Source organism: Sporothrix brasiliensis, assembly GCF_000820605.1.
Source record: "Sporothrix brasiliensis 5110 chromosome Unknown Cont17, whole genome shotgun sequence".
In the NCBI taxonomy this organism is placed as follows: Eukaryota; Fungi; Ascomycota; class Sordariomycetes; order Ophiostomatales; family Ophiostomataceae; genus Sporothrix; species Sporothrix brasiliensis.
In genome coordinates this window covers 4,088,098-4,110,482 of record NW_024467136.1, presented here as the reverse complement: position 1 = coordinate 4,110,482, position 22,385 = coordinate 4,088,098, and the positions used below count along the sequence as shown (strand labels likewise).

The following is a 22,385-nucleotide window of genomic DNA, read 5'->3' as shown; positions in this document are numbered from 1 at the left end:
GCCCCCAACTGGACACATCTCGTGCGCTTCCTCGCCCAAGAGGACGGCCAGGAACACCTGGGCCAGATCGACAACAAGAAAGTGCCCGACCTCGGCGAGGCCCTCGAGAACGGCGAGACCGTCACGGCGCAGGTCATCGAGGGCGACGTGTTTGACGGGCAGGTGAATACCGACCGCGTGCTGACGATTGGCACGCTGCTCAGCCCGCTGCGGATGGACCAGGTGCCCATCATCCGCTGCATGGGGCTCAACTACCGCGACCACGCGCGCGAGGCCAACATGCCGATCCCGGACACGCCGGTGCTCTTCATCAAGCCGCGCACGGCGCTGGCCGGCCCCGCGCCGGCGCGCATCAACATCCCCGCGATTGCGCAGGACGGCACGAGCGACTACGAGGCGGAGCTGTCGTTTGTCATTAGCAAGACGGGGCGCAACATCCCCACGTACCGGGCGTTTGAGTACGTCCTGGGCTACACGGCCAGCAACGACGTCAGCGCGCGCGCGCAGCAGTTCAAGAACAGCCAGTGGTGTTTTAGCAAGGGCCTCGACGCGTCGTGTCCGATCGGGCCGGTGCTCGTCGCGGAGCGCGCGGTGTCGAACCCGCACGATCTCGGCATCCAGGCCATTCTCAACGGCGAGGTCGTGCAGGACACCAATACGTCCGAGATGATCTTCAACATCCCCGCCATCATTTCCTTTCTGTCGCAGGGCACCACGCTGGAGCGCGGCACCATTGTCATGACGGGCACGGGCCCTGGCATCGGCGCCATGCGCTCGCCCACGCTGTCGCTGCAGCACGGCGACGAAATGCGCATCACCATTGCCGAGATTGGCACGCTCATCAACAGGGTGCACTACGAGAGGTAGGCTGGCGTCGACAGTCTCAGTAGAGTTAACTGGGTAGAGCAAACGAGTACAAACAATAGAACCGTGTCCAAAGATCAAAGAGTGCAGTGTAGTTGCGGTGATGCCGACCGTCTTCGCTGGCATCGAGCCGGTCCCCACATGATGTCTTTTGTTTTCTTTGTTCGTTTTCTCTCTTGTTCTTCATATCCTAATTTATCAATCGATTTGTCTGCTCTGTCTACTAGTGCATTCTCCTAGACCAAACTGGATCGACTTGTCAACCCTCTTCAATCCCCGCCCATCTCCGATTCCTCCTGGTCTCATTGAATCGCATCAACTTCGGATCAATTCTCCGATGTCCTGATCTCTCGTCCCGCAAAGTTAGGCCGAGGTGGGGCATGGACGCACCCTTGACTGTGCTGGGCCAAGTCGAGCTTGAACAAACGATCCTGTGTTGACGGATGGACGGAGTAATTGCGGAGAAGAGAGTTTGGGGCAAGGGACTGCAGAGGCAACGTCCAACGACCACCCTTCCCCCAGATCGCTTGTTGTGTCAGTCCGTCTAACGCTCGCCTTTGCGACCCCAACAATTCATGTGTCAGGTAGAACTCGTCCTGAATCCCCGCATTTTGAAGGAGAAACCTGGGACCAAGTATGGAGAGAAAGAGTGTAGAGTCTTGGGAGTCTCCCTGATACGATTTGTTGTTCATTTTACTCTGTATATGTCGTTCATGTTGCAACAGACTGCTTATGTTCCTGCCCCAACTCGTGACGTCGGCATTTCTGTATGCCTCCCGTCTGTCGCTCTTGTTCTTAGGTTGGTGACTGCTCATTTGACCTTTGGCATTGCTCAAGCGGCACAGGGTTTAGCCAGCCTAAACGCACTTCACCCCAGGGTTTGGGAGGCCAACTGTGCTCTCCAACATACATCATGCGGACAGAGTCCGACGAGCCTACTCAACCACGTACCGCTGCCGAAATATCTTGCCAACTGTGCAGGAGGTGCGTCCTCTCCATCCTTCTGTATGGCTCTGGACCACAACTCACCCACTAACTCATCACGACCACACCAGACGCAAGGTCAAGTGCGACCGCACTTTGCCACACTGCCTCGTCTGCATCCAGACGGACCAGGTGTGCGAGTATCCGCTGCGGCCCAAGAAGCCCGGACCCAAGATTGGTGAGTTGACGCCGGCGCAGCAGGAGAGGGAACAAGTAGAAAAAGGACTAAGAGACAGGCTCTCTCCAACGGCACAGGAGACGGGACCGACACCGCGGGGGGTCAGACGGGGGCAGCGCCCATGGCCGTACCCATGCCAGCACTGCCAGGGGTGACAAATGGGCGTCACGATCGTCTGGATCAGCCTCGGATGCTGAAGGACAGCATGACGACGACTGTGGTGTGAATGACACAAGCGATGCCGTCGACACGAGCCACCACTCTGCCGTCACCAGCACGGCCTCACCGCCTGGCTCCACCACCGACGAGTGGACCCGGCGCCGCCGCAACTCGCGCCTCAACATCAGCGATTTGTCGTTTATCCTGCACCCCTCGCACGACGCGTCGACGCCGGACAACGATGGCGATGCTGTGCACGGACACAATAGCGGCCCGGGACAGCAGGTAGACCGGCCGTTGTCTGCCTCCCCCACGGCCACTATTTGCCCTCGCCTGGCGCCCTCCCCCCGAGCGTCCACACCCGTCCAGCAGGCCGGCCGTGCCCTCGGCGTCTCCGAGGCCATGCTGCGCGCGTCCCTCCGGAGCTACTTTGCCAACATGGTCGCCATCAACCTGTTCCACCGGCCGTCATTTGGGACCAAGTTGCGTGCCGTGGCCGCCGCCTCGCCGGTGCAGCTGCATGCGTTGTTGGCGGCGATGGCGGCGTATGCGGCGAGATTCCTGCCAGAGACTGCCGGCCAGGCAATCCACCGACAGCCACAGCAGCCCACAATCTTTCCCACGGAGGGCATCGACACGGACTGCATCGACCCGACGATGACGTCACTGCCGGAGATGAACGCGACACCGCCGGCGCAGACGCCGCTGACCACCGCTGCGACACCGATGCCTCCGCCGCCTCCCCCACCAGCCACACCCGAGCACTTCCTCGACCTGGCCCGCCGTTTCATTGCACAAGCATTGGACGACTGCGGCGACGACCCGCCCACGCTGGCGATTCTGCAGGCCAGCATCATCTGCACGCACTGCGAGCTGACGCGCGGTGTGCACGGCCGGGCCTGGCGGTCGCTGGGGATGTGTGTGCGGCTGGCGTATGAGATGAATTTGCATCTCGTGGATGCGAGGTCGTCGTTGTCGTTGTCGTCGTCGGCGTCGTCGTGGCGCGACGCAGAAGAAAAGAGACGGGCGTGGTGGGCCATCTGGGAGATGGACGTGTTTGCGAGCACGATCCGGCGGACGCCGACGGCCGTGGACTGGACGCAGATGGAGACGCTGCTGCCGGTCGACGATACGGATTGGTTTGCCGCGGCAAGCGACGACCATTCGAGTGACGACCATTCGAACGAAGCGAGGACAAACGAAAAGACAAAAGACGAAACGAGCGGAGCGAGGACAACAGAAACAAGTGGAGCAAGGACACAGCAAGCACCACGATCACAAAGCTGCTTCCTGGAACTGGACCCTGTCCGGCGGTGGAAGGCGCTCCAGGCCTCCGGCAACCAGTCGCCCAAGGCGTGGTTCCTCGTCATCAACTCGCTGATGAAGGACGCACGCGTCATCTCGAGTCCGCGGGGTGTTCGCTTCCACGACGACCGGCAGGCTCGCACGACGGCAACAGCGTCGTCGCCACGACGCAAGACACGTCCCGCTGGCCCCTGTTCCGCGCAAGAGGCCCGCCAGACACTCGAGACTCTGGCCAACTGCGTGCAGTGCTTTGTGCTGGCGCTGCCGGTCCACCTGCAGTACCGCAACCAGTGTCTCGGGTTTGGAGAGGGGACGCCGGACGTGCCCGTGTCTGTGTTTGCCGGCATGTCCCGCGGGTCTGTGCGCCAGCTGCACTGCGGCATCTACAACATCTACGTCATGACCCAACTCACCCGCCTCATGATCCACCGCTACGAAGTGTTTGGCGCCCACGCCCACGCCGGGACAGGCCAAATACATATGCCCCTGACGTCGTCGTCGTCGGTCCTCCCGTACTTTGAGGCCGCCGACAACATCTTGACCATTGTCAACCGCAGCTGCGACGAGCACATCCGCTACATCAACCCGTTCTTGCTGAGCACCCTGTGGCTGGCGGCCGCCGTCCAGCTGGTGCGGCGCTATGTGGCTGTGCCGCGCCCTGGACGGGGACACCGCGATCAAAGCGATACTGGCAACGCCAACACCGCCACCTTGATCAAGTCCCGCTTCGATGTGCTGTACCTGACATACAAACGCGGTGCCGCGTTCTGGAATGACCGCACGGCTATGGAGCAGAACCTGGAGGCGTTGGAGGCACAGCTGGAGAGTGACCGTGAAGGTGGGGAGGAGATCGACGAAGAGGGCCCTGAAGGCGAGGTCGGTGATAATGGCGACAGTGAGGTCGACGAGGAGAGCAGCCACGCAAAGCGACGAGACAGTAACCGGAGCTATGGGGAGGAAAATGATCACCAGACGAAGAGGGCGAGGGTGACGAGGGCGACGACGAAAATTGCCAAGGAAAACACAAACAAATGGCAAAAGAAAGGGTCAACCCGTGGCAGTGGGACGGGCCAAGCTTCGCAGTCAGGCCGGCAGACCTCTCACGCTACCGACCGGCCGTATGCATCGTGGACCAGCACCAACCAGCCACAAATGTCGCCCACCTCACTCATCCCGGAGCCACTACAGCACACACAACCGCAATCCCAGCATCAAGTAGCCTTCGCCTTGGCGCATCCCAGTCTGCAGGCGGTCCACCCAAAGCAGCAACAACTGGCCCCCACACCACGCTCGACATACAGTGATCCCACCGACGCCTCGTCGGCATTTACAGATGGTGACATGATGAACGGGGCGGTTGGCAGGACTGCCGGCAACACGACGGGCCGTCAACGCCGACCTACGGTCTCCTCTGTGGACTGTTCCTTTCCGTTTGCGTCGCCTCTGGGACAAAACAGCACGGCGTCTGCAAATGGATACTCTCCGGCCATATTACCTGAAAACAGCACTGACGCCGCCCAGGCCCAGGCCCAGGCGCTCCTCGCGTTTATGCAGCTGTCGGCGGGAAGATATGGTGGTCACCACCAAGCACAGGGTGGCCGTGACTCGTTTGTCGTCGATACCCCGAGTTCTGCCGACGTCTCGAGCGTCCCGCTGTCCGTCATTAGTCCGACTCCCTTTGAGCCCGAGTTGGGCATCGACGACATGCACCTGCAGCAGCAGGAAAGCAGTGAAGGAGGGGAGAGCAACAGCTTAGAATGGCGCGGGCTGGACCTGCCCATGGACATCCACGATTTGCTGAGTGGTTTTTCTACGTATTGAGAGGGAGGATGGGGTTATGAGCATGCTACTTTATGAGTTGGAAACTAAAAATGTTGGATTTAATGATAGAAAAGAGAAAATCAACATGACAACACCATGCCATAAATATGGTCTCTCTGGTTGCCATTTCCTGTATCCATGACTAGACAGACAGCCAGTCGCACTAAAACGCCACTAGATCACGGCGAGAAAGCGGGCACAACTCTGACTTGTTGGCAGCGCTTCCCAAAAAGGCAACACATGCGCGTCGACTGTTCTGCAAGAATGTCGTCTTTTCCACCTCCACTAGGCAGTCCACTGATTCGTCGATGCGATCCCGGAACTCGCCTTGTGTGCTGTAATGCGGGGACGGCCATACCCAAGCCTCTGTGGAAGTGGACAGACGACGAACAAATGGCGAAACGAACAAGTCAAGAGTAATGGAAGAAACTCAAACAGCAGAAAGAGGAAATCGAACACGCTGCATAGAGAGGTCAGCGGATATCATACAAATACGGAGTGATTGCGGGGGCAACAGCGGCAACTGCCGTCAAGCTGAAGGAAGAGAGGCCGGCAAGGCAGGCACGCCCGGGGCCCACCTGCCTTCCCAAACAAGTAAAACAAACCGATTTACAAAGCGACAGAGTGACGATGAAATACAAGTTGCAGAGTACAAGGAACTACCGAGTACTTCCGGACAGGACAGCAGAGTTCAGCGTCCACCCGATCACTCGTAGCGACCACCATGTCGTGTCCGCTAAACCACTTTGGGCATGTCCAGACGACGGACAAGACGCGATGCGTGGGGCGTTGGAGATAAGGAAAACGCCAGGGCTTGGTGGGAACGACAGAACCGAACGAAACGACAGAAACAAGACTAACACCGCTCTGTACTTCGTACCTCTGCATATCCTTCGCTTGGCCAGTCCTATCGGAGCCGTCAAGCACTGAACTCCGCAACCAGAGGACCCCCAAGTAGCCGAGGACATGAGGAGACAACGGGGCAAGGACAAGAGATAAGACCAGACCGCGGACACGGTCGTTGGACATAAAGAAGCGACAAGACCGCCCAGCGTCGTACAAGCGAGCTGGCCGAGTCTGTGCTCCATCTCTTGTAGTTGTTCTTCTTCTCTTCATCGTGGTTTTTGAGAGCCAGTCTGCCGTCTCGACCACTCGTTCCTTCCGGCTTGTTTTACTCTTCGTTCCTTCCGAATCATTCGACACGGTCGACACCCACCCCCACCTGCCCCGACTTCTACCCGACGTTTCCCCGACATCTCCCCACCTTCCTTCCCCGCGATGACGGCCGATACGCCCCTGGCCCACCCGCTGGGCCCCCTGACGGCCGCCGAGATCACAGCCGCCACCGCCCTCGTGCGCAAGGCGTGGCCCGAGGGCACGCTCTTCCAGTTCAAGGTGGTCACCCTACAGGAGCCGCCCAAGGCCGAGCTCGTGCCCTACCTGGCCGCCGAGCGCGCCGGCACGGCCGCGTCGTCCCTGCCGGTGATTCCCCGCCGCGTGTACGTCGCCTACTACCTGCGCAACACCCACAAGTTCCACGAGGCCATGGCCAACCTGTCGACGGGCACGCTCGAGCGCAACGTGCGCCTGCCCGCGGACAAGCACGCCAACGGCGACGGCGAGGAGATTCTGGCGATTGAACAGGTGGTGCTGGCGGACCCGGGCGTGCGCGCGGCCGTGGCCAAGCTGCAGCTGCCGGCGGGCGCCGTGCTGGTGTCGGACCCGTGGATCTACGGCTCGGACGGCGTGTGCGAGGGGCTGTTCCGCGACGACGTGCGGGTGATGCAGTGCTTCCTGTACATGCGGGATCCGAGCAATGCGGCGGAGCCGGACAGCTGCCACTACGCGTTCCCGCTGCCCATCTCGCCGGTGGTGGACTGCGCGACCCTCGCGGTGGTGCGCATCGACCTGCTGCCGACGGGCCTCGACGCCACCACCGTGAAGACCGTGGACGACCTGCCGCCGTGGCAGCCGGCGCCGCCGAGCGAGTACATCCCGGAGGCGCAGGCGCACCCGCGCGCGGACCTCAAGCCGCTGCGCGTGGTGCAGCCCGAGGGCGCGTCGTTCCAGGTGGCGGCGTACAGCGCCATGGGCCGGCGCGTGACGTGGCAGAAGTGGGACGTCAAGGTCGGCTTCAACCAGCGCGAGGGCATGGTGCTGTACGACGTGCACTACGACGGGCGCCCGCTCTTCTACCGGCTCAGCCTCAGCGACATGGCCATCCCCTACGCGGACCCGCGCCACCCGTTCCACAAGAAGCAGGCCTTTGACCTCGGCGACGCGGGCGCCGGCATCATGGCCAACAACCTGCAGCTGGGCTGCGACTGCCTCGGCGCCATCTACTACATGGACGGCGTGGTGGCCGACGCGGGCGGCGCGCCGCACGCCATGCCCAACGTCGTCTGCGTGCACGAGCAGGACGCCGGCATCGCCTGGAAGCACACCAACTACCGCACGGACCGCGCCGTCGTGGTGCGGCAGCGCGAGCTCGTGCTGCAGACGATTTTGACCGTGTCCAACTACGAGTACATCCTGGCCTGGGTGTTCAACCTGGCCGGCGACGTCGCCTACGAGGTCCGCGCCACGGGCATCGTGTCGACGCAGCCGGTCGACCGCGACCTGGCGCCACAGGCAGCGGCCGGCCACCCGTTTGGGACGGTCGTGCACCCGGGCGTCCTGGCGGGCCACCACCAGCACTTCTTCAGCCTGCGCGTCGACCCCATGGTCGCCGGCCACGGCAACACCGTCGTCTACCAGGACACGATGGCGCTGCCGCGCGACCCGCGGCTCAACCCCCACGGCGTCGGCTACACCGTCGCCGCCACGCCGCTCACGACCAGCGGCCCGCTCGACATCGACACCGCCGCCACGGGCCGCGTCGTCCACATCACCAACCCGGCCGTGCGCCACCCCGTCAACGGCCTGCCCGCCGCCTACAAGGTGCACCTGCCCCCCATGCAGCCCATCCTGGCCGACGCCGACTCCTTCCACCGCCGCCGCGCCCAGTTCGCCGACCACCCCGTCTACGTCACCCGCTACGCCGACGGCGAGCTCTACGCCGGCGGCACCTGGACCAACCAGAGCCGCGGCGACCCGCGCGACGCCGACGGCGGCGTCCGCACGTGGGCCGCGCGGCAGGACTCGCTGGCGGCCGGCGACCCCGTCGTGTGGCTGCAGTTTGGGCTCAACCACGTGCCGCGCGCCGAGGACTTTCCCGTCATGCCCTGCGAGACGCTGCGCGTGACGCTGCGGCCCGTCAACGTCTTTGTGCAGAACCCGGCGCTCGACGTGCCGGCGAGCGCGCAGGCCGTGAACGGCAGCGTGTTGGTGCATGAGGGCGGGGGGGCCACGACGCACGGCGCCAAGGGAACGAACGGGACTGGTGCGAGCTGCTGTACGTAGGCAATCTCAAGACGCCCGAGCTGGCCAGGGCGCTGTTTGATTTTCATCCTTGACATGCATCGTTGGATTACGTGAACATCTCACCATGGCCCAGTGTGAGAACAACGACGTCAGCTTCCCTCCCGGAAGCAATCGTCTCCGGGTGGCTTGCCGCTGAGGGACGGCGCTAAAGACACTAAAGGCCCGGAACGGCAGCAGCCCGGCCACCATCGCCTCGTGTTGGTTGCTTTGTCGAGTTTGTCGAGTTTGTCGAGCTTGTCGCGATCCCTCTGTCGTCCTTTTTGTCTTTCAGTGGACAGAGGGGCTGGGGCGCGGCTGGGCCAAGACCCTGTCAGGGCGTAACAAATGTAAATAAGGAGCTCATTTGACGCCATCCACAGCGTAGGGAAGAGAACACTGTCATTTCATGTGCGGCGTACAACTCAAGGACCTCAGCCGTCATCCTGCTTCACAATTCACATGGAAAGGACCGAGGCTTCCGTTGTTCGTTTCCTACGCTGAGCACTGCGTACACAAAAGAACGGTCTGGCTCGGGACTGAGACTGCCCGTTGACCATGCACCCACCATAGCAGGGGCTCAGCGGGCGGCGAGGGCCACTAACATTGCTGCGGCCCAAGTTATCGGGGGGTTTAGTGATTTAGTGCCTGAGCTTAAAGCTAATTTGGGTCTGTCGGCACGGTTTGTTGTCCTGTCCTCTTGCGTCGATGTCAGTCTTCAGTCGCGGTCCTTTCTTTCTCTCCTTTCTCCTACTTCACCTTTGAACTCATTCCAAATTCATTCCTCTTTGCGTTTGTCTTTTCTCACGCCCTGCTGTGTCCTGTCCTCTGGCAAGGCCATTGTACGGAGAACCGCCGGATGCTCATGCTCACGCCACTTTCTCACGTCGTCTCACAGCCCAACCCAAAAAAGGGACAGAAGACAGCCAGTAGAATGGAGGCAATGACGACGAAAGAAGAGGCCGAGGAGGGTCCCTCTCGACACTAACTTTCAGCCCTTACAGTAGTGGCGCGGCCTTGACTGCCCGCCCGTCTGCGCCCTGGACGACCTCGGCGGATATTGGACGCAATACAGAGTGAGACGTCCACGCAAAGACAGGCTTGAAACCGGCGCATCTCGTCTGACTCTGGCGCAGAGCAATGTCACTGGTGCGGACTGGACGGAGCGGTAAGATTATGACAAAAAGTATTCTGTATGGCGGCCAACGTCAAAATGCTGATGCTGTCTGTGCAGTGGCTGCTGCGCGGCGTTGGCAATTGCCCCTCGTTCCTGCCACACCGTTCCTGCCAACAGACCGTTGGAGTGGACTGGCCTGCCACTGCCAAATTTGATCTGTAGTCTCGGCCACGCCTTCCTCCGTTGAGGAACGTCCATCGTGGAGGACTGCCACTTGCCTCCAGGTGTCATTACGTGGCCGTTGACAACCGAAACTTCCCCTTTCAGCATTTCGTAGCACCCAAACCAGCCAACCCAGCCGCAACCCTCCCCCCTCCTTCCTTCCACGCCCTCGCACCCCTGTCGGTCGCTCCTCTCACCATCGTTCGCTCTTTCCCATTCTCCCTTCTGTTGGAACATGCCGTCCCTTCTTCGTACTTGATAGGGTCGTCCAGAACGGTCGCTGTAGTGCACTTTACGCGAGAAAGCTTCTGCACTTTCCCTTTCCTGCTCGTCCCGTTCCTTCCTTTTTCACTCTTATCCTGCCCTCTCCTCCCCTCCTGCTCTGACTTTGGCTCCCCTCACCCAATTCTTTCCTTTTCTTTCCTCCTGCCACGTCCGTCCAGTTAAGCCGTCGCAGTTCCCCATCCCTACACCGGTTCCTTCCAAAGAGCTGGGAAGTATTGCAGGCAAACGAGAAAGAGCGACGCACACAACAATCGACCAGGAGAGAAAGAGCGACCATACAGAGTGCGCGTCTTGACAGGTACCAGATATCAGGGGCAGTAGCGCACAACTTTCGAAACAGACGCCTTCTCCCTTTCTTTTCTTCCTTTTTTGTTGTTTTGCGACAGCACGTCGGGACGAAACCGCTGTGGGGAAACGCAACGCACATTCAGCGACTCCGAATAAAGAGCGGACAAAGATAGAAACGACAACAGACGTCAAAGAACGACAACGGCCCTGAACAAACAGGACAGGGAGCGACGATCCTAAAATAGACGGACAAACCAACAGACAAGAAGCGAACAAGCAGCAAACAACAAAGACGAGCCAGAAGGCAACGCTCGAGTGGACAAAGAGCCGCTCGACAGCAACAAACGGGTCGAACCAGACGATCAGGAACCTTTTCTTACAGGAACGACGGGTATGAGACTCTGGCTCAACTAGGCGCGTCGAGGCACACAGCAGACAAACAACCAGTCTCGTCTACAACAACAGTCAAAGCAGGGCACCAGAAGTCGAAGCGGGCACGTTACGAATTCAGGATTTAGGATTAAGATTAAGGCTTGAGGATTTTACGATTTTACGATCCAATACCTGCAGAGACGCCGAGACGCAGAAAGCGGATCTGACAGATCAACGGCAAAAGTCGGATTTTGTCACATCCTTGTCGCTCACATCTCACCTCTCTTTCTTGGCTGCATTTCTTCGTGTCCGCCTCTTTTCTTTCCCTCATCGTCCTCTCTCTTCTTCCTTACTTTCCACATCCCCCTCCCACACCCCGTCCAACACACACAAAATGACCAGCATGTTGCGGAAAAAAGAACTCGTCACCATCATCACGCCCATCCCGGGCTTCATCCCCCGCCAGCTGGCCATCGACATCCTCCACTCCCACAGCGAGGTCATCACCCTCAACCCGCTCGTCCTCAGCCACAAGCCCATCAAGGCCCCGCGCGATGCCGCCTCCGACGAGTACTACTCGACCTGGTACGAAATCACCGAGCGCATCCAATATGTCCCCGGCATCGGCAAAATGGGCTCCGGCAAGCTCGCCTTCAACGCGTGCTTCCATGACATGCCCTGGGGCCTGCAGGCGCACATCTACGCGCCCATGAACACGGACTTGCGCTACAAGTACCGCATCGGTGGCAACCAGCCCGGCGTCGAGCCGCCCGAGACGCTCGAAATGGGCCTGATGGCGCTCGGCGCGCCGTCCGACGGGCTGTATCTGCGCGAAGACGTCGAGGTCAAGTGCAGCATCGCCGTCATGAGCTTTGTCAAGTCGCAGCTCAAGGCCGCCAGCAAGCTCATGGTGGAGCGCATCATCAAAAAGGCCGAGCTCGTCGACGGCGGCGCCCTGACCGCCATGATCGAGAACGGCCGCCTCAAGACCATCAACCCGGCCGACCGCTCGTACACGCTGAGCGCCGCAGCTGCCGGCGCAAGTGCCGGCGCGAGCAGCGCCGGGTCCCCTGCCATGACGACGGCGTCGACGTCGCCCGCCCTGCCCAGCGCGCATGAGAAGGACACACTGGCCACCGCACAACACCAGCGGGGCTCGCCCCAGAGCCGCACCGAGACGCCCGGTTCCCCACCACCCATGCCGTACCAGGTGCCGCGCCCGCAGTCGATGCTGCCCCAGGGCCTGCAGTCGCCCTCGCCCTACTACCGCCCCGGCAGCGCCGGTGTCAACCAGCAGTACCCGCAGCAGCCGCCGGGCAGTCCTGGTCTGGGGATTGGCGCGTACCCGCCCTACTCGGCCCATCCGGGGCATGCCAGCTATGCCGGCACACCGGGCGGCGGCTACTACCAGCAGCCCATGCACCCGGCTCTGTACCAGCAGTACACGGGCCAGCACCCGCCGCCTCATCCACAACAGCAGCCGTACCCGTACCCGCCACCGCCGCAGCAGTTCTACGCCGAGCTCCAGGCATACCCGCAACACCAGCTGCCGCCGCAGCAGCACCTGCCGCCTGGCCAGGCAGCAGCGGTGGCGGTCGAGATGCCGGGCGACTACTACTATGCCCAGGCCGCGCAACAGCCCCAGCAGCCCCAGCAGCTGCAGCGGGCTCACTCGACGGCCGGCTCGACGCCCCAGACGAACCGCGACTCCGACATTCTGACGACGGGCCAGTGGTCCGCACCCAACCAGCAGCAGCACGGCCAGCCGCCCAACGCGGCACGCCCCAACTCCGTGGCGTCCACCAACAGTGGCAGCGGGACGGGGAACGGCCATGCACCCCCCGCCAACGGCTACCGCTCACCGGGTCTCGACAAGAGCTTCTCGTCCGAGCTGGCCACGCACCGCGAGACGCCCGACGAGCACCGCCTCGAGGCGCTCAAGAAACTGGACCCGACGGCGACGCCGGCCGCCCTCAACCTGGCGCACCATCCGGCCCTCAAGGACCAGCCACCGCCGTCCCAAGACCAGGGAAAGCAGGGCTACGCCTACGACGGTGCCGAGTACGGGACGCCGGTGCAGGGGCGGTAAAGCGGCAGATTGGACTGCTGGCTGCGTCTTGGTCGCCTCGTCTCCTTTTTTTTGTTTCCATGGGATGTGTAGACGCGAGGGTGTTCAAGTTTGAAAAAGACACAATGATACCCTGGGATGATTTCTTTTTTCTTTGTTTTCTTTTTTTTTCATTTTGTATTGGTCATTTTCGTTCGCTGGGTACTATTTATGCTAATGTCGACTGTTATGTTTATCAAATTTCACGTTTACTTTTGAATGACGGGCGTTTCCTCGAATTATCAAATACGTTTTGTTGAATTTAGTCACGTTCAAGTTGGCATTTGGCATTTATTCGTATGAAGTATCAAACTTTGACAATGTCACGGTAAGTTTATGAGAAGCGCTTTTTGATGAAGGATATATTCGTTGGCATGTGAAATCAAAAAAAAAAAAGGAAAAAGGAAAAAAAACAGGACTAAACAAAGCAAAGCAATCTGTATCTTTACCACTCACCTTTATCACTTACCTTTATCACTTACCTTTACCACTTACCTTCTTACCTTCTACCGTCTTACCTTGTTATTTTTTCATGTCTAGGGCCTGCCTGTTGGCACCGACTTACCCTTTTGCAGCCCCCTACGACGGTTGTCAGTCCCGGTGGAGCAGCTTGGAGAAGAACGTGGCAATGGACGGCGTGTTGGGCGGCGCCCCGACGCCGTCCTTGTCGGTGCCGGTCGCGGTCGCAAGGGGCGCCGGGCGGCCGTGACGAGTTGTTGAAGGAGGCGGAGGCGGCGGAGTGGGCATGTCACCCGCAACGGCCGCGTTCAGGTCGAGGGCCGGGATGGACGCGAGCGAGACGAGCGCATTCTGGATCGGCGATGGCGTCATGGATGTCCGCAGCAGCGATGGCGTGCTCGGTGCGTTTGTGCTGGCCATTTTATTCGTGCGCAAGAGACTGGGAGAGGGAACAGCAACAGGGCCAGGAGGAGACGGTGGCGGTGGAGGGCCGGCTTCCAGAACGGGCCGTCCCTTCTTATGGCCCATCTCCATCTCCAGCGCCTCGTCTTCGTCCTGGTCGTGCTCCGGCGTGGTATTGGGCGCCAGCGTCAGCGCCTCCAGAGCCGCCCGGTGCAGAGCAGCAACCTGGGACAGTGCAGAGGCGTCGGCGATGGGGCTGGTGCTGGTGCTGGTGCTGGCGGTTGCGACACGGCCCCGGGAGGCCGTACTCTTGACGACACCTCTCCGAAAGTGCGTGGCGTTTGTACTCGGCGACGCCGCCCGCACAAGAGGCGAGGACGATGCCGACGACGCAATGGAGGACGACTGGCTGTGCGTGTTGGACATCCAGGGGGTCCAGTGGGCCACAGTGCGGGTCGGTGCAGAAACACGGGCAGGGACGGCCGGGGCGTTGCGGGGCTGGCGGATCGGATGCAGACGAGGAGACGCATGAGGCGCCTGGAGCGGTGCGCACGAAGGTGCCCGAGAAGGTGCCCGAGACGATACCCGAGACGATACCCGAGACGATTCACGAGACGATTCACGAGACGATTCACGAGACGGCAGCGGCTGGCGGCGGGACGACAGAGGCGACGACGCCTCGCCGGGGGTGGAGCTGGACCGGCGCATAGCAGAGCCCGACGCTGAAGGGACAAGAGAAGGCGACACGGATCGCGACCGGGATGTGCCTGCAGCCAGGCGAAGGGAGGCGGCAAAGCCAGCACCGCGCGGATCGCCGCCACCGCCGGCGCTGCTCACGCTGCCGCGGCGCGAGACCGCAGGAGAGGCAGCGCGGGAGGCAGACGCCGAAGCGGCGACAGCGACAGCGACGGCGACGGCCGCGGAGGTCGTGGCCATCTTCCGGAGCGAGACGACAGCACCAGTGTTGCTGCCGACGCTGACGACACTTCCGCGACGAGAAACAGACGGAGACGGCGACGGGGAAGCAGCAGAAGTAACGGACGAGACAGCCTTGCGGGAGGACGAGGGCACGGAGAGGACCTTGACGGCCGCCTTGGACGGGGCTGTCACCGTCGTTGTCAGCGTTTTCGGCGGCGCCTCACGCTTCGGCATCGTAAACACAGAGAGGTCGATGGGCGTCGCACTGCGATCGAAGCTGGCGGACCGGCGCAGAGGCGACGGCGCGCACGGCACGATCGAAGCGGTGCGCGTTGCCAAGCTGGCGCACGAGGGCGAGCGGCGCAGGGGGCTGGCGTTGGGGTTCCGGGCCACGGGCACCGCCCAAATGTACATGTCGGGGCCAGGACCAGGACCAGGACCGGCGGACAGACGGACGTCGGGCAGGTGGACCTTTGGCGGACGAATGGGGGGCAGGCGAACAACTGGCTTTCCATGCGGCTCGACATCAAAAGTGAGGGGCGAGGCGGACCGAACCACGGTCGACTGAGGCGGCACAGAGTCGCTGGTGGAGGGCAGCGGCGCCGTGCGAGGACGGGGAACAAAATCGGCAACGAGCGGGTTCCACGGCTTGTTGGACGGCTGCTTGGGGCCGCGCGACGGGACAACAAAAATGGGCGCAGTCGGGTCCAAGGGAGCCGCGTGGGACGAGGTCGGCCGTGCCGGGACCGAATTTTGTGCCTTTCGGGCCTCGACGCCCTGGGCCCGTATCCGCTCCGACACCTGCTGCCAGTACCGGCTGTCAATGCGCTCCTTGGTCGCCTGAATGACGGCCAGCGTCGTGTTCAGGTCTTCCTCGGCCTCGTAGATTCGATGCCGCTGGTGCTGCAGCCGGTCCAGGCCCGTGAGAACCTCGCAGCGGTCCTCGTCCAGGGCGTTCTGCTGCACCCGGATCTCCTTCATGCGCTTGCGTCGAGTGACGCCGGAACGGCGCGTGGGCCGCTTTCTGCGAGGACGATCATGACCAGCATAATCAGCATCACCAGCACCACCATCATCACCGTCGGACACACGTTCATGGGGACCATTGTTCACACCATCCGCCGGCGGCACCGAGAAGCGGTCGCTGCTGCCATTGACAATGACGCTTTGAACCATGGTGCCGGGCGAATGAAGCGATGGCCCAGGACGTGGGCCGGTGCCGGTGTTGGTGCTGGTGTATCGGATATGACGTGGGTTGAGATGAAGCGGACGGAAAACGGTAGATGAGAGTTGTCGATGCAGTTGCTGGTGGAGACACAGAAACGACACGAGAACAATAAACCAAACAGAAGCGACGGTCGTTTATTTATATCCATAGTAGGACGCTCCCTTGTTCGTGTGGACATCGTCTTCGCTCCAGAATGCAGTGTATTAGACGCAGTTGTGCACATTGCGTTGACTCTGTTCCTCGAACTTCTTGTGATGCTGATATGGACAAAGGCATCTGTCCTCGTTGCGAAGCACATTTTCTATTAGTGAAAGGACAAAGAACAATAAAGAAGAAAGAAAAGAAAGAAGAGAGAAAAGAAAAAGAAGAAAAAAACACTTTCAAAAGACATGTCGCGGGAAATGGTTTCTTTGTACTTTGCATTGTGGTGTATTGTTCACCTCCACACAACCGACGACATTTGTTCAACTGTTCCCTGGAGACACGCCTACTACCCCTTATCACCTGTCTTAAACGGCCCGCAAGCCAATCACTACGCACAGTACGGGATCGTGGCGCAGTTGGCTAGCGCGTAGGTCTCATAGCGATATGAGCCGTATCCAAAGATAGGCCCATCCTAAGGTCGTGAGTTCGAGCCTCACCGATCCCAGTTGCTTTTTGCTGGTGGAGGATGCGATGTTCCTTTTTGTCTTTTTGTCTTTTTGTCTTTTTGTCTTTTTGTCTTTTTGTCTTTTTGTCTTTTTGTCTTTTTGTCTTTCTGTGTCCATTTCTGGGCAGAAAAGAAAATACATAAAATTAAGTAAACTGCATACATGCGTCCATGCATACATTGAAATACCAAAACATGTACATCCTATCCATCCATACGTTGTTCGCCCGTTCCGTCCCCCCCCCCCCCCCCCACCCTACGCATAAACACTCTCCGTAAATTGATTCACCTGCAGCCCCGTCTCGGCCATCGGGCTGTCCTTGAGAAAGTCCAGCGGCATCCACACCAGGTGGCCGCGCACCTTGTTGAGCTTCTCGCGCACGTCCTCGGGCGGGATGAACATGTCAAAGATGTGGCCCGGCTCGATGCCCTTGGACGGCATGAAGCGGTCGTAGTCCTTGAACGTCAGCACGTGGTCGTCGGGGTCCGCGTGGAACAGGTGCCGGAACGTCTCCGTGTTGGTCGTGGCCTGCTCCGTCCACAGCGTCCACAGCGCGTCGCTCAGCGGGTCCGCGACAAACGCGTACGACGCGTCGTCGCTGCCGTCGGCGCTCTTGTCGTGCACGTCGTTGGGCGCGTCGGCCGACGGCGGCTGCGCGTTGGCGTCGTCGCTGCCGTCGACGTCCTGCGGCGGCAGCAGGCCCAGGTGCTCGCGCCACAGGTAGCGCCGCAGCGTGGCCGCGTGGTAGCCGGCCTCGTACGGCTGGCCGTCCATGGTCGAGGGCAGCACGCGCGTGTCCTGCATGACGACGCTCAGCTCGCTGTCGTGCGTGCCCAGCTGGCTGCGGTCGTTGAGGTTGCTGCTGCCGCACACCACGTAGCGGTCGTCCACAATCAGCAGCTTCGCGTGGATGTACAGCTCCTCCTGGATCCAGTTCTCCACCTCGTCCTTGGGATCGTCCTCCCACGGCTCGTCCACCAGCGAGCCCTGGCCCGCCATCGCATGGTGCGCCACGCTCGGCTTGACCTTGGAGCGCGGATTGGCCTCGCCCCGCGTCTTGACGCCGCCCTGCCCGTCACTGACCTCCTCGCCGCCCTCGCCGGTTTCGCCGGTTTCGCCGGTTTCGCCGGTTTCGCCGCCCTCTCCACGATTCGGGTGCGCCGCCTCAAACCGGCGCTTCTTGTCCGTGGCCGCCTCGAGGTAGCCGGGCTTGACGCTGTCGCTGGAAAAGTCGCTCGTCTCCTCGGCCTTCTTCTGCTCGCGCGCCCGCCCCATGTGCTTGTCGCGCCCGCCGTCCACGTCGACCGTGCCGTAGATGCCCTCGCCCATGATTTCCTCGGCCTCGGCGCGCTGCAGGTCGCGGTACGACACGCCCGAGTCGGCCTCCATCTTCTTGATCGCGCCCGTCTTGGCCAGCCGGTCGTAGCTGCGCAGGTTGAAGACAAACACGTGCTTGGTCGGGTCCACGCCGCGCGCGCGGATCTGCTCAAAGATGGAGTCCGGCCCGCGGCAGATGCTCTTGTACTGGTAGTTCATGATGGCGCGCGTGCCCGTGGCGGCGTCGGCGCGCAGGTCGCCCGCGAAGCCGGGCACGGCCGGGATCAGGATAATGACCCTGAACGTCTTGCCGCGCTCCGCGTTGCGCACGACGGCGTCCACGATGGCGGCGCCAATCGTGTTGTGCACCGGCGACTGGTTCGCGCCCGTCGCCGTGATAAAGAACTGGTTCTCAATGTACACGTAGTGCTCGGCGTTGCGGATGATCTCGCTGTACGCGTTCTGGATCGAGTGCTCCGTCAGCGTGCCGTTGGACCAGTCGGCCGCCGACCGCACCACCTGCGCGCGCACGGTGCCCTGGTCGGGCGCGAGCTGCGGAATCGACGCGAGCGGCTTCGTCGGGTGCAGCACGTAGTCGCCGACCGGGTGGCTGGGCCGCTGCACGCCCACGAGGTCCTCGTCGTCGCCCTCGCGGCCCTGCAGCATGAGCCAGTCGAAGCGCTCGTCGCGCTTGTACTTGTCGCGCTTGATAAAGTTCCAGCGCAGCACAAAGTGCTCGGCAATGTCGTAGACGCACGGGCCCACGATGCCCATGGACACGTCGTGCCACGGCATGCGGCCGTTCTCCGTCTTGCTGAGCTCGTTCTCCTTCCAGTCCTGCACGTTCTGGAAGTCCATGACGCGGTTGTTGTTAAAGTCCTGGCCCGGCCACGTCTCGTTGATCACGCCGTCGGGGTGCACGTCGGCCAGCGCGTGCGTGTGGCTGTCCCAGCGCCCAAAGCACATGTCCAGCCCGCCAAAGAAGGCCATGGCGTAGTCGACGACGATGAACTTCTCGTGGTGCGCCCAGTAAAAGGTCATGTCGGCCGCGTTTTCGAAAAAGTTGTGGTCCGGGTGGCGCATGATGCGGATGTTGCCGTAGCCGGGCGTGCCCTCGGGGCAGAGCGCCTGCAGCGCGTGCTTGGTGTGCTCCGAGTTGCAGGTCAGCGCGGCCTCGACCTCGCGGTAGACAATCACGTAAATCTTGACGCCCGCCTCGGCGCGCCGCTTGAGCACCTGGTCGAGGCGCCACTCTTGGTTGAAGTAGGGCGGGCGCCGCAGGAAGAGCTCGGGCGACAGCCACCAGTCGGCAATGTAGATGGTCTCGCGGGCGTTGTTGAGCGCCTCGGACACGGCCCAGAAGTAGTCGCGGCCGTCGACGTACCACTTGACCAGGTTGCCGTCGCGTTCGGGAAAGTACGATTCGAAGCGGTGGGACTCGCACGCCTTGGTGCGCTTTTCGTCGCAGCGCTTCTCGTGTTCCTCGTCATGGCGATGTTGGGAGTTGAACTGGGCATGGGCATATCAGCAACCAGGAAAGAAAGCATCAACGGAGCATAGATGGGCTGTTTTGTACGTACCAGATTCGCAAACTTTCCTATCTGGTGCCTAAGAGAAAGGGGGGGAGTGTCAGCGTGCCAGTCTCGTGCTGCCCATCGTGTTGTCGTGTAACGCGTGACCTCAAGGGACCTACTTCTTGTGGCTCAGATGGATTTTGGCGTCGCGCAGGTGCTGGTTGTTGTCGAGAGACTCCTCCAAGCTCTGCTTCATGTTATGGAACGGATTCTTGATCTTGTCCTTCAAGCTGTGGCCGGAGCCGCCGTCGTCTTCGGCCATCTTGAAGGTGATCTGGGTGGGTGGTGTCACGTCGGATTGAAAGTTGCAAGGAACGGTCACGATATGACAATCACCAGGAAAGTCGTGCAAAGTGAGGAAATTCAGTCGAGAGGCCGTTGTCTTCAAGAATGTTGATTTCGTGTCGTTGAAAGGTCAACTAGTCGCTGTATTGGACGCAGATGAGTAAAGGCAGCTCAAAGAAGTCGAACAAAGACAACACCAATAAATCAAATCAGGTACGATTCGTACGCGCGTGTTCACAAAATGGGCGATCCATTGTATACATACTCATTGGAACTACAGCCCCAAAAAAAGAAATAAAAAAAGCCAAGACATTTTGAAGCAAGGCGTGTTCACACAAAATGCCGGGAGTGGGCTGTTCTTTCCTCATTTTGCTGGGATTGCATTGTGTCCTGCTTGTCGTGGTTCGAGCCTTCCAAGAGCGGATGTACAGCGACATATGATGACGTCAACTGCCCGCTACAGGTGCTCGCTGCCCCTCTTTACCCCTTTCCCCCAAGTGACAGGTGCCAATCGTCGCTTCCTTGTTCTCCCCCATTCTAGCGGCCCTCGGTGCGACCGATTGAGATTGGCTGCTTAAATTCGCCAAGACGCCCTGTCTCGTCTTGGCAGCACGCAAGGGCTGATCGCCGAGGTTGTGCTCGATGCGGGAAAAATAAAGTTGGGTAAAAATGACGATGGCAGCGACAAGAGCTGAAGAGCTGAAGAGCTGAAAAGCTGAAATCGTTGCGAGACGGCATCACTGTCGAGATTGCCGAAAATTGAGGAATTCTCCTTTCGGCGCTTACCTAATGCAAGGAAGACGCATCGAGAAAAGAAGGAAGGAGCAGCAGACAACAGGAAGGCACGATCATTCAGCTCCAGTTGGCGAGGAAGGAAGCTTTGGTCGTCTGCCAGCTGCAAGGACGCCATTCTTGTATGCCAAGCTACCGTGTTGGACACCTGGTGGCATCCCGTGCACTCGCACACTTTTTAAGGGATTATCCTTTTCCGGCTTTTCTTTTTTTTTCATGATTATTTACAAGCGACACACGAATTATGCGTGCATGGTACTGTCCGTGCCGCCGTCTGGGCAGTACACGGCTTGACGGACAGTTTGGCTTGGTCTGTGGAATGGCAATCGAACGGCATCACGAGTTCACGCGACTCTGCCTTCTTCGGATGCAGGCCACGTCTTGGCGTAGATTTCAGCGCATCAATCGTGACTTGATCTGGGAAGCTTTATGGTCGTGGTGCAATTCACATTGCATGCCCGTCTGATCCCCAGCGTGCAGCCTTTCCTGTGATGCAGCCACGTCTACCCCCACTCAACATGATGGGCGTCTCCTTGCTAGCACGTCAGCCAACTGTCAGGGAGGGCTTCCAGCTAAGTGGTCCGCTGTGCCATTGCACAATCAGCACGGAACAGGCACGTCGCATGTGTCCTTCCGCTTCGGCTCCGACGTTCCGCCCATTGCGACCATCATAAAAGAGAGGGCATCCTGGCTTCTCGAGAGATTGAGGAGGGGGCAGGGATACAGTAAGAAGGAATAGCTTTCCCGTTCCCTTTACCTTCTTTCCCTTCTCACAATGGCCCATCCCCACGAATACCTCGCCCAGCCGCCCTCGCAATGCTGCTTTACCGGCAGCATCCACGCCGGCACGCCGCAGGGTGTGGAAGAGGAGCTTGCGGGGGTCCAGACCTACGTGGCGCGGCCGCCCACGGGCGTCGCCGGCAACGGTCATGTCGTCTTTTACTTCCCGGACGTCTGGGGCCTCTCGAACAATGCCAAGCTGCTCATGGACGGCTTCGCGGCCGCCGGCTTCACGGCGCTCGGCATCGACTACTTCCGCGGCGACCCCATCTCCAAGTACCGTGCGGGCCACGACGCCCCGGCGCCGCCCGACTTTGACCAGAAAGCGTGGCGCAACAAGCACTTTGCCTTTGCGACGGCGCACGTCCCCGTGTGGGTCGAGGCGGCCAAGGCCCGGTTCGGCAGCGCGCCGGACACGCGGTATGCGTGCACGGGGTACTGTTTTGGGGCGCCGTTTGTGCTGGATCTGCTGGCCACGGACGGCGTGTCGGCCGGCGCCGTGGCGCATCCCTCGCAGCTCAAGGAGGAGCATTTCCGGAGCGCCAAGCAGCCGCTGTTTCTGTCGTGTGCCGAGCACGACCAGGCCTTCCATACCGAGCCGCGGCGCAAGGCCCTCGACATCCTGATGGAGCAGAAGACGCCGTTCCACGAGCAGCTGTTTTACAACGTCAAGCACGGCTTTGCCTCCCGGGGCGATCTGAGCGACCCCTACGAGCGTGAGTCTGCGTCGCTTCCATGCCCGCTCTACGCACCGTACTAACAAAGACAGGCTGGGTCAAGGAGCAGAGCCTGCAGGGCATCATCCACTGGTTCGATTTTTGGCTGATTCGAAACCACGCAAAGTGATGGCAGGTACGAGCACGATGTCGCATGTATGAT

The 22,385-nt window shown here is 60.6% G+C and overlaps 6 protein-coding genes and 1 non-coding gene across 7 annotated transcripts in view; 4 read left to right on the top strand and 3 right to left on the bottom strand.

The window, feature by feature from the left end:
- The window catches only part of SPBR_09104 (uncharacterized protein), a gene marked incomplete at both ends in the record, with an annotated part of 9,201 nt that extends 3,890 nt beyond the window's left edge, over positions 1-5,311 (top strand). Inside the window, 3 exons of the mRNA XM_040767230.1 lie at positions 41-863; positions 1,920-2,026; positions 2,133-5,311. Coding sequence (XP_040621166.1) covers positions 41-863; positions 1,920-2,026; positions 2,133-5,311 — 4,109 coding nt within the window. The remainder of the gene's footprint in view (positions 1-40; positions 864-1,919; positions 2,027-2,132) is intronic.
- Positions 5,312-6,715: 1,404 nt separating this feature from the next.
- SPBR_02543 (uncharacterized protein) lies at positions 6,716-8,644 on the bottom strand (the record flags this gene model as incomplete). Its single annotated transcript, XM_040760846.1, has 1 exon — positions 6,716-8,644. One exon carries the CDS (start codon positions 8,642-8,644, stop codon positions 6,716-6,718), a length of 1,929 nt encoding a protein of 642 aa, XP_040621165.1.
- A 2,744-nt stretch (positions 8,645-11,388) lies between these two features.
- On the top strand, positions 11,389-13,083 carry SPBR_02665 (uncharacterized protein; the record flags this gene model as incomplete). The annotated part of the gene is made up of 1 exon (XM_040760968.1): positions 11,389-13,083. The coding sequence occupies one exon, from the start codon at positions 11,389-11,391 to the stop codon at positions 13,081-13,083; it is 1,695 nt and encodes a 564-aa protein (XP_040621164.1).
- Positions 13,084-13,692: 609 nt separating this feature from the next.
- Positions 13,693-16,056, bottom strand: SPBR_02404 (uncharacterized protein; the record flags this gene model as incomplete). The annotated part of the gene is made up of 1 exon (XM_040760707.1): positions 13,693-16,056. One exon carries the CDS (start codon positions 16,054-16,056, stop codon positions 13,693-13,695), a length of 2,364 nt encoding a protein of 787 aa, XP_040621163.1.
- A 597-nt stretch (positions 16,057-16,653) lies between these two features.
- On the top strand, positions 16,654-16,757 carry SPBR_09502. Its single transcript has one exon. It is a non-coding gene; the product is annotated as a tRNA-Met (tRNA).
- A 256-nt stretch (positions 16,758-17,013) lies between these two features.
- SPBR_02304 (phospholipase D) lies at positions 17,014-19,911 on the bottom strand (the record flags this gene model as incomplete). The annotated part of the gene is made up of 3 exons (XM_040760607.1): positions 17,014-19,584; positions 19,656-19,683; positions 19,769-19,911. 3 exons carry the CDS (start codon positions 19,909-19,911, stop codon positions 17,014-17,016), a joined length of 2,742 nt encoding a protein of 913 aa, XP_040621162.1.
- A 1,590-nt stretch (positions 19,912-21,501) lies between these two features.
- On the top strand, positions 21,502-22,352 carry SPBR_03140 (dienelactone hydrolase; the record flags this gene model as incomplete). Its single annotated transcript, XM_040761443.1, has 2 exons — positions 21,502-22,222; positions 22,276-22,352. 2 exons carry the CDS (start codon positions 21,502-21,504, stop codon positions 22,350-22,352), a joined length of 798 nt encoding a protein of 265 aa, XP_040621161.1.
- Between the last annotated feature and the right edge of the window lie 33 nt (positions 22,353-22,385).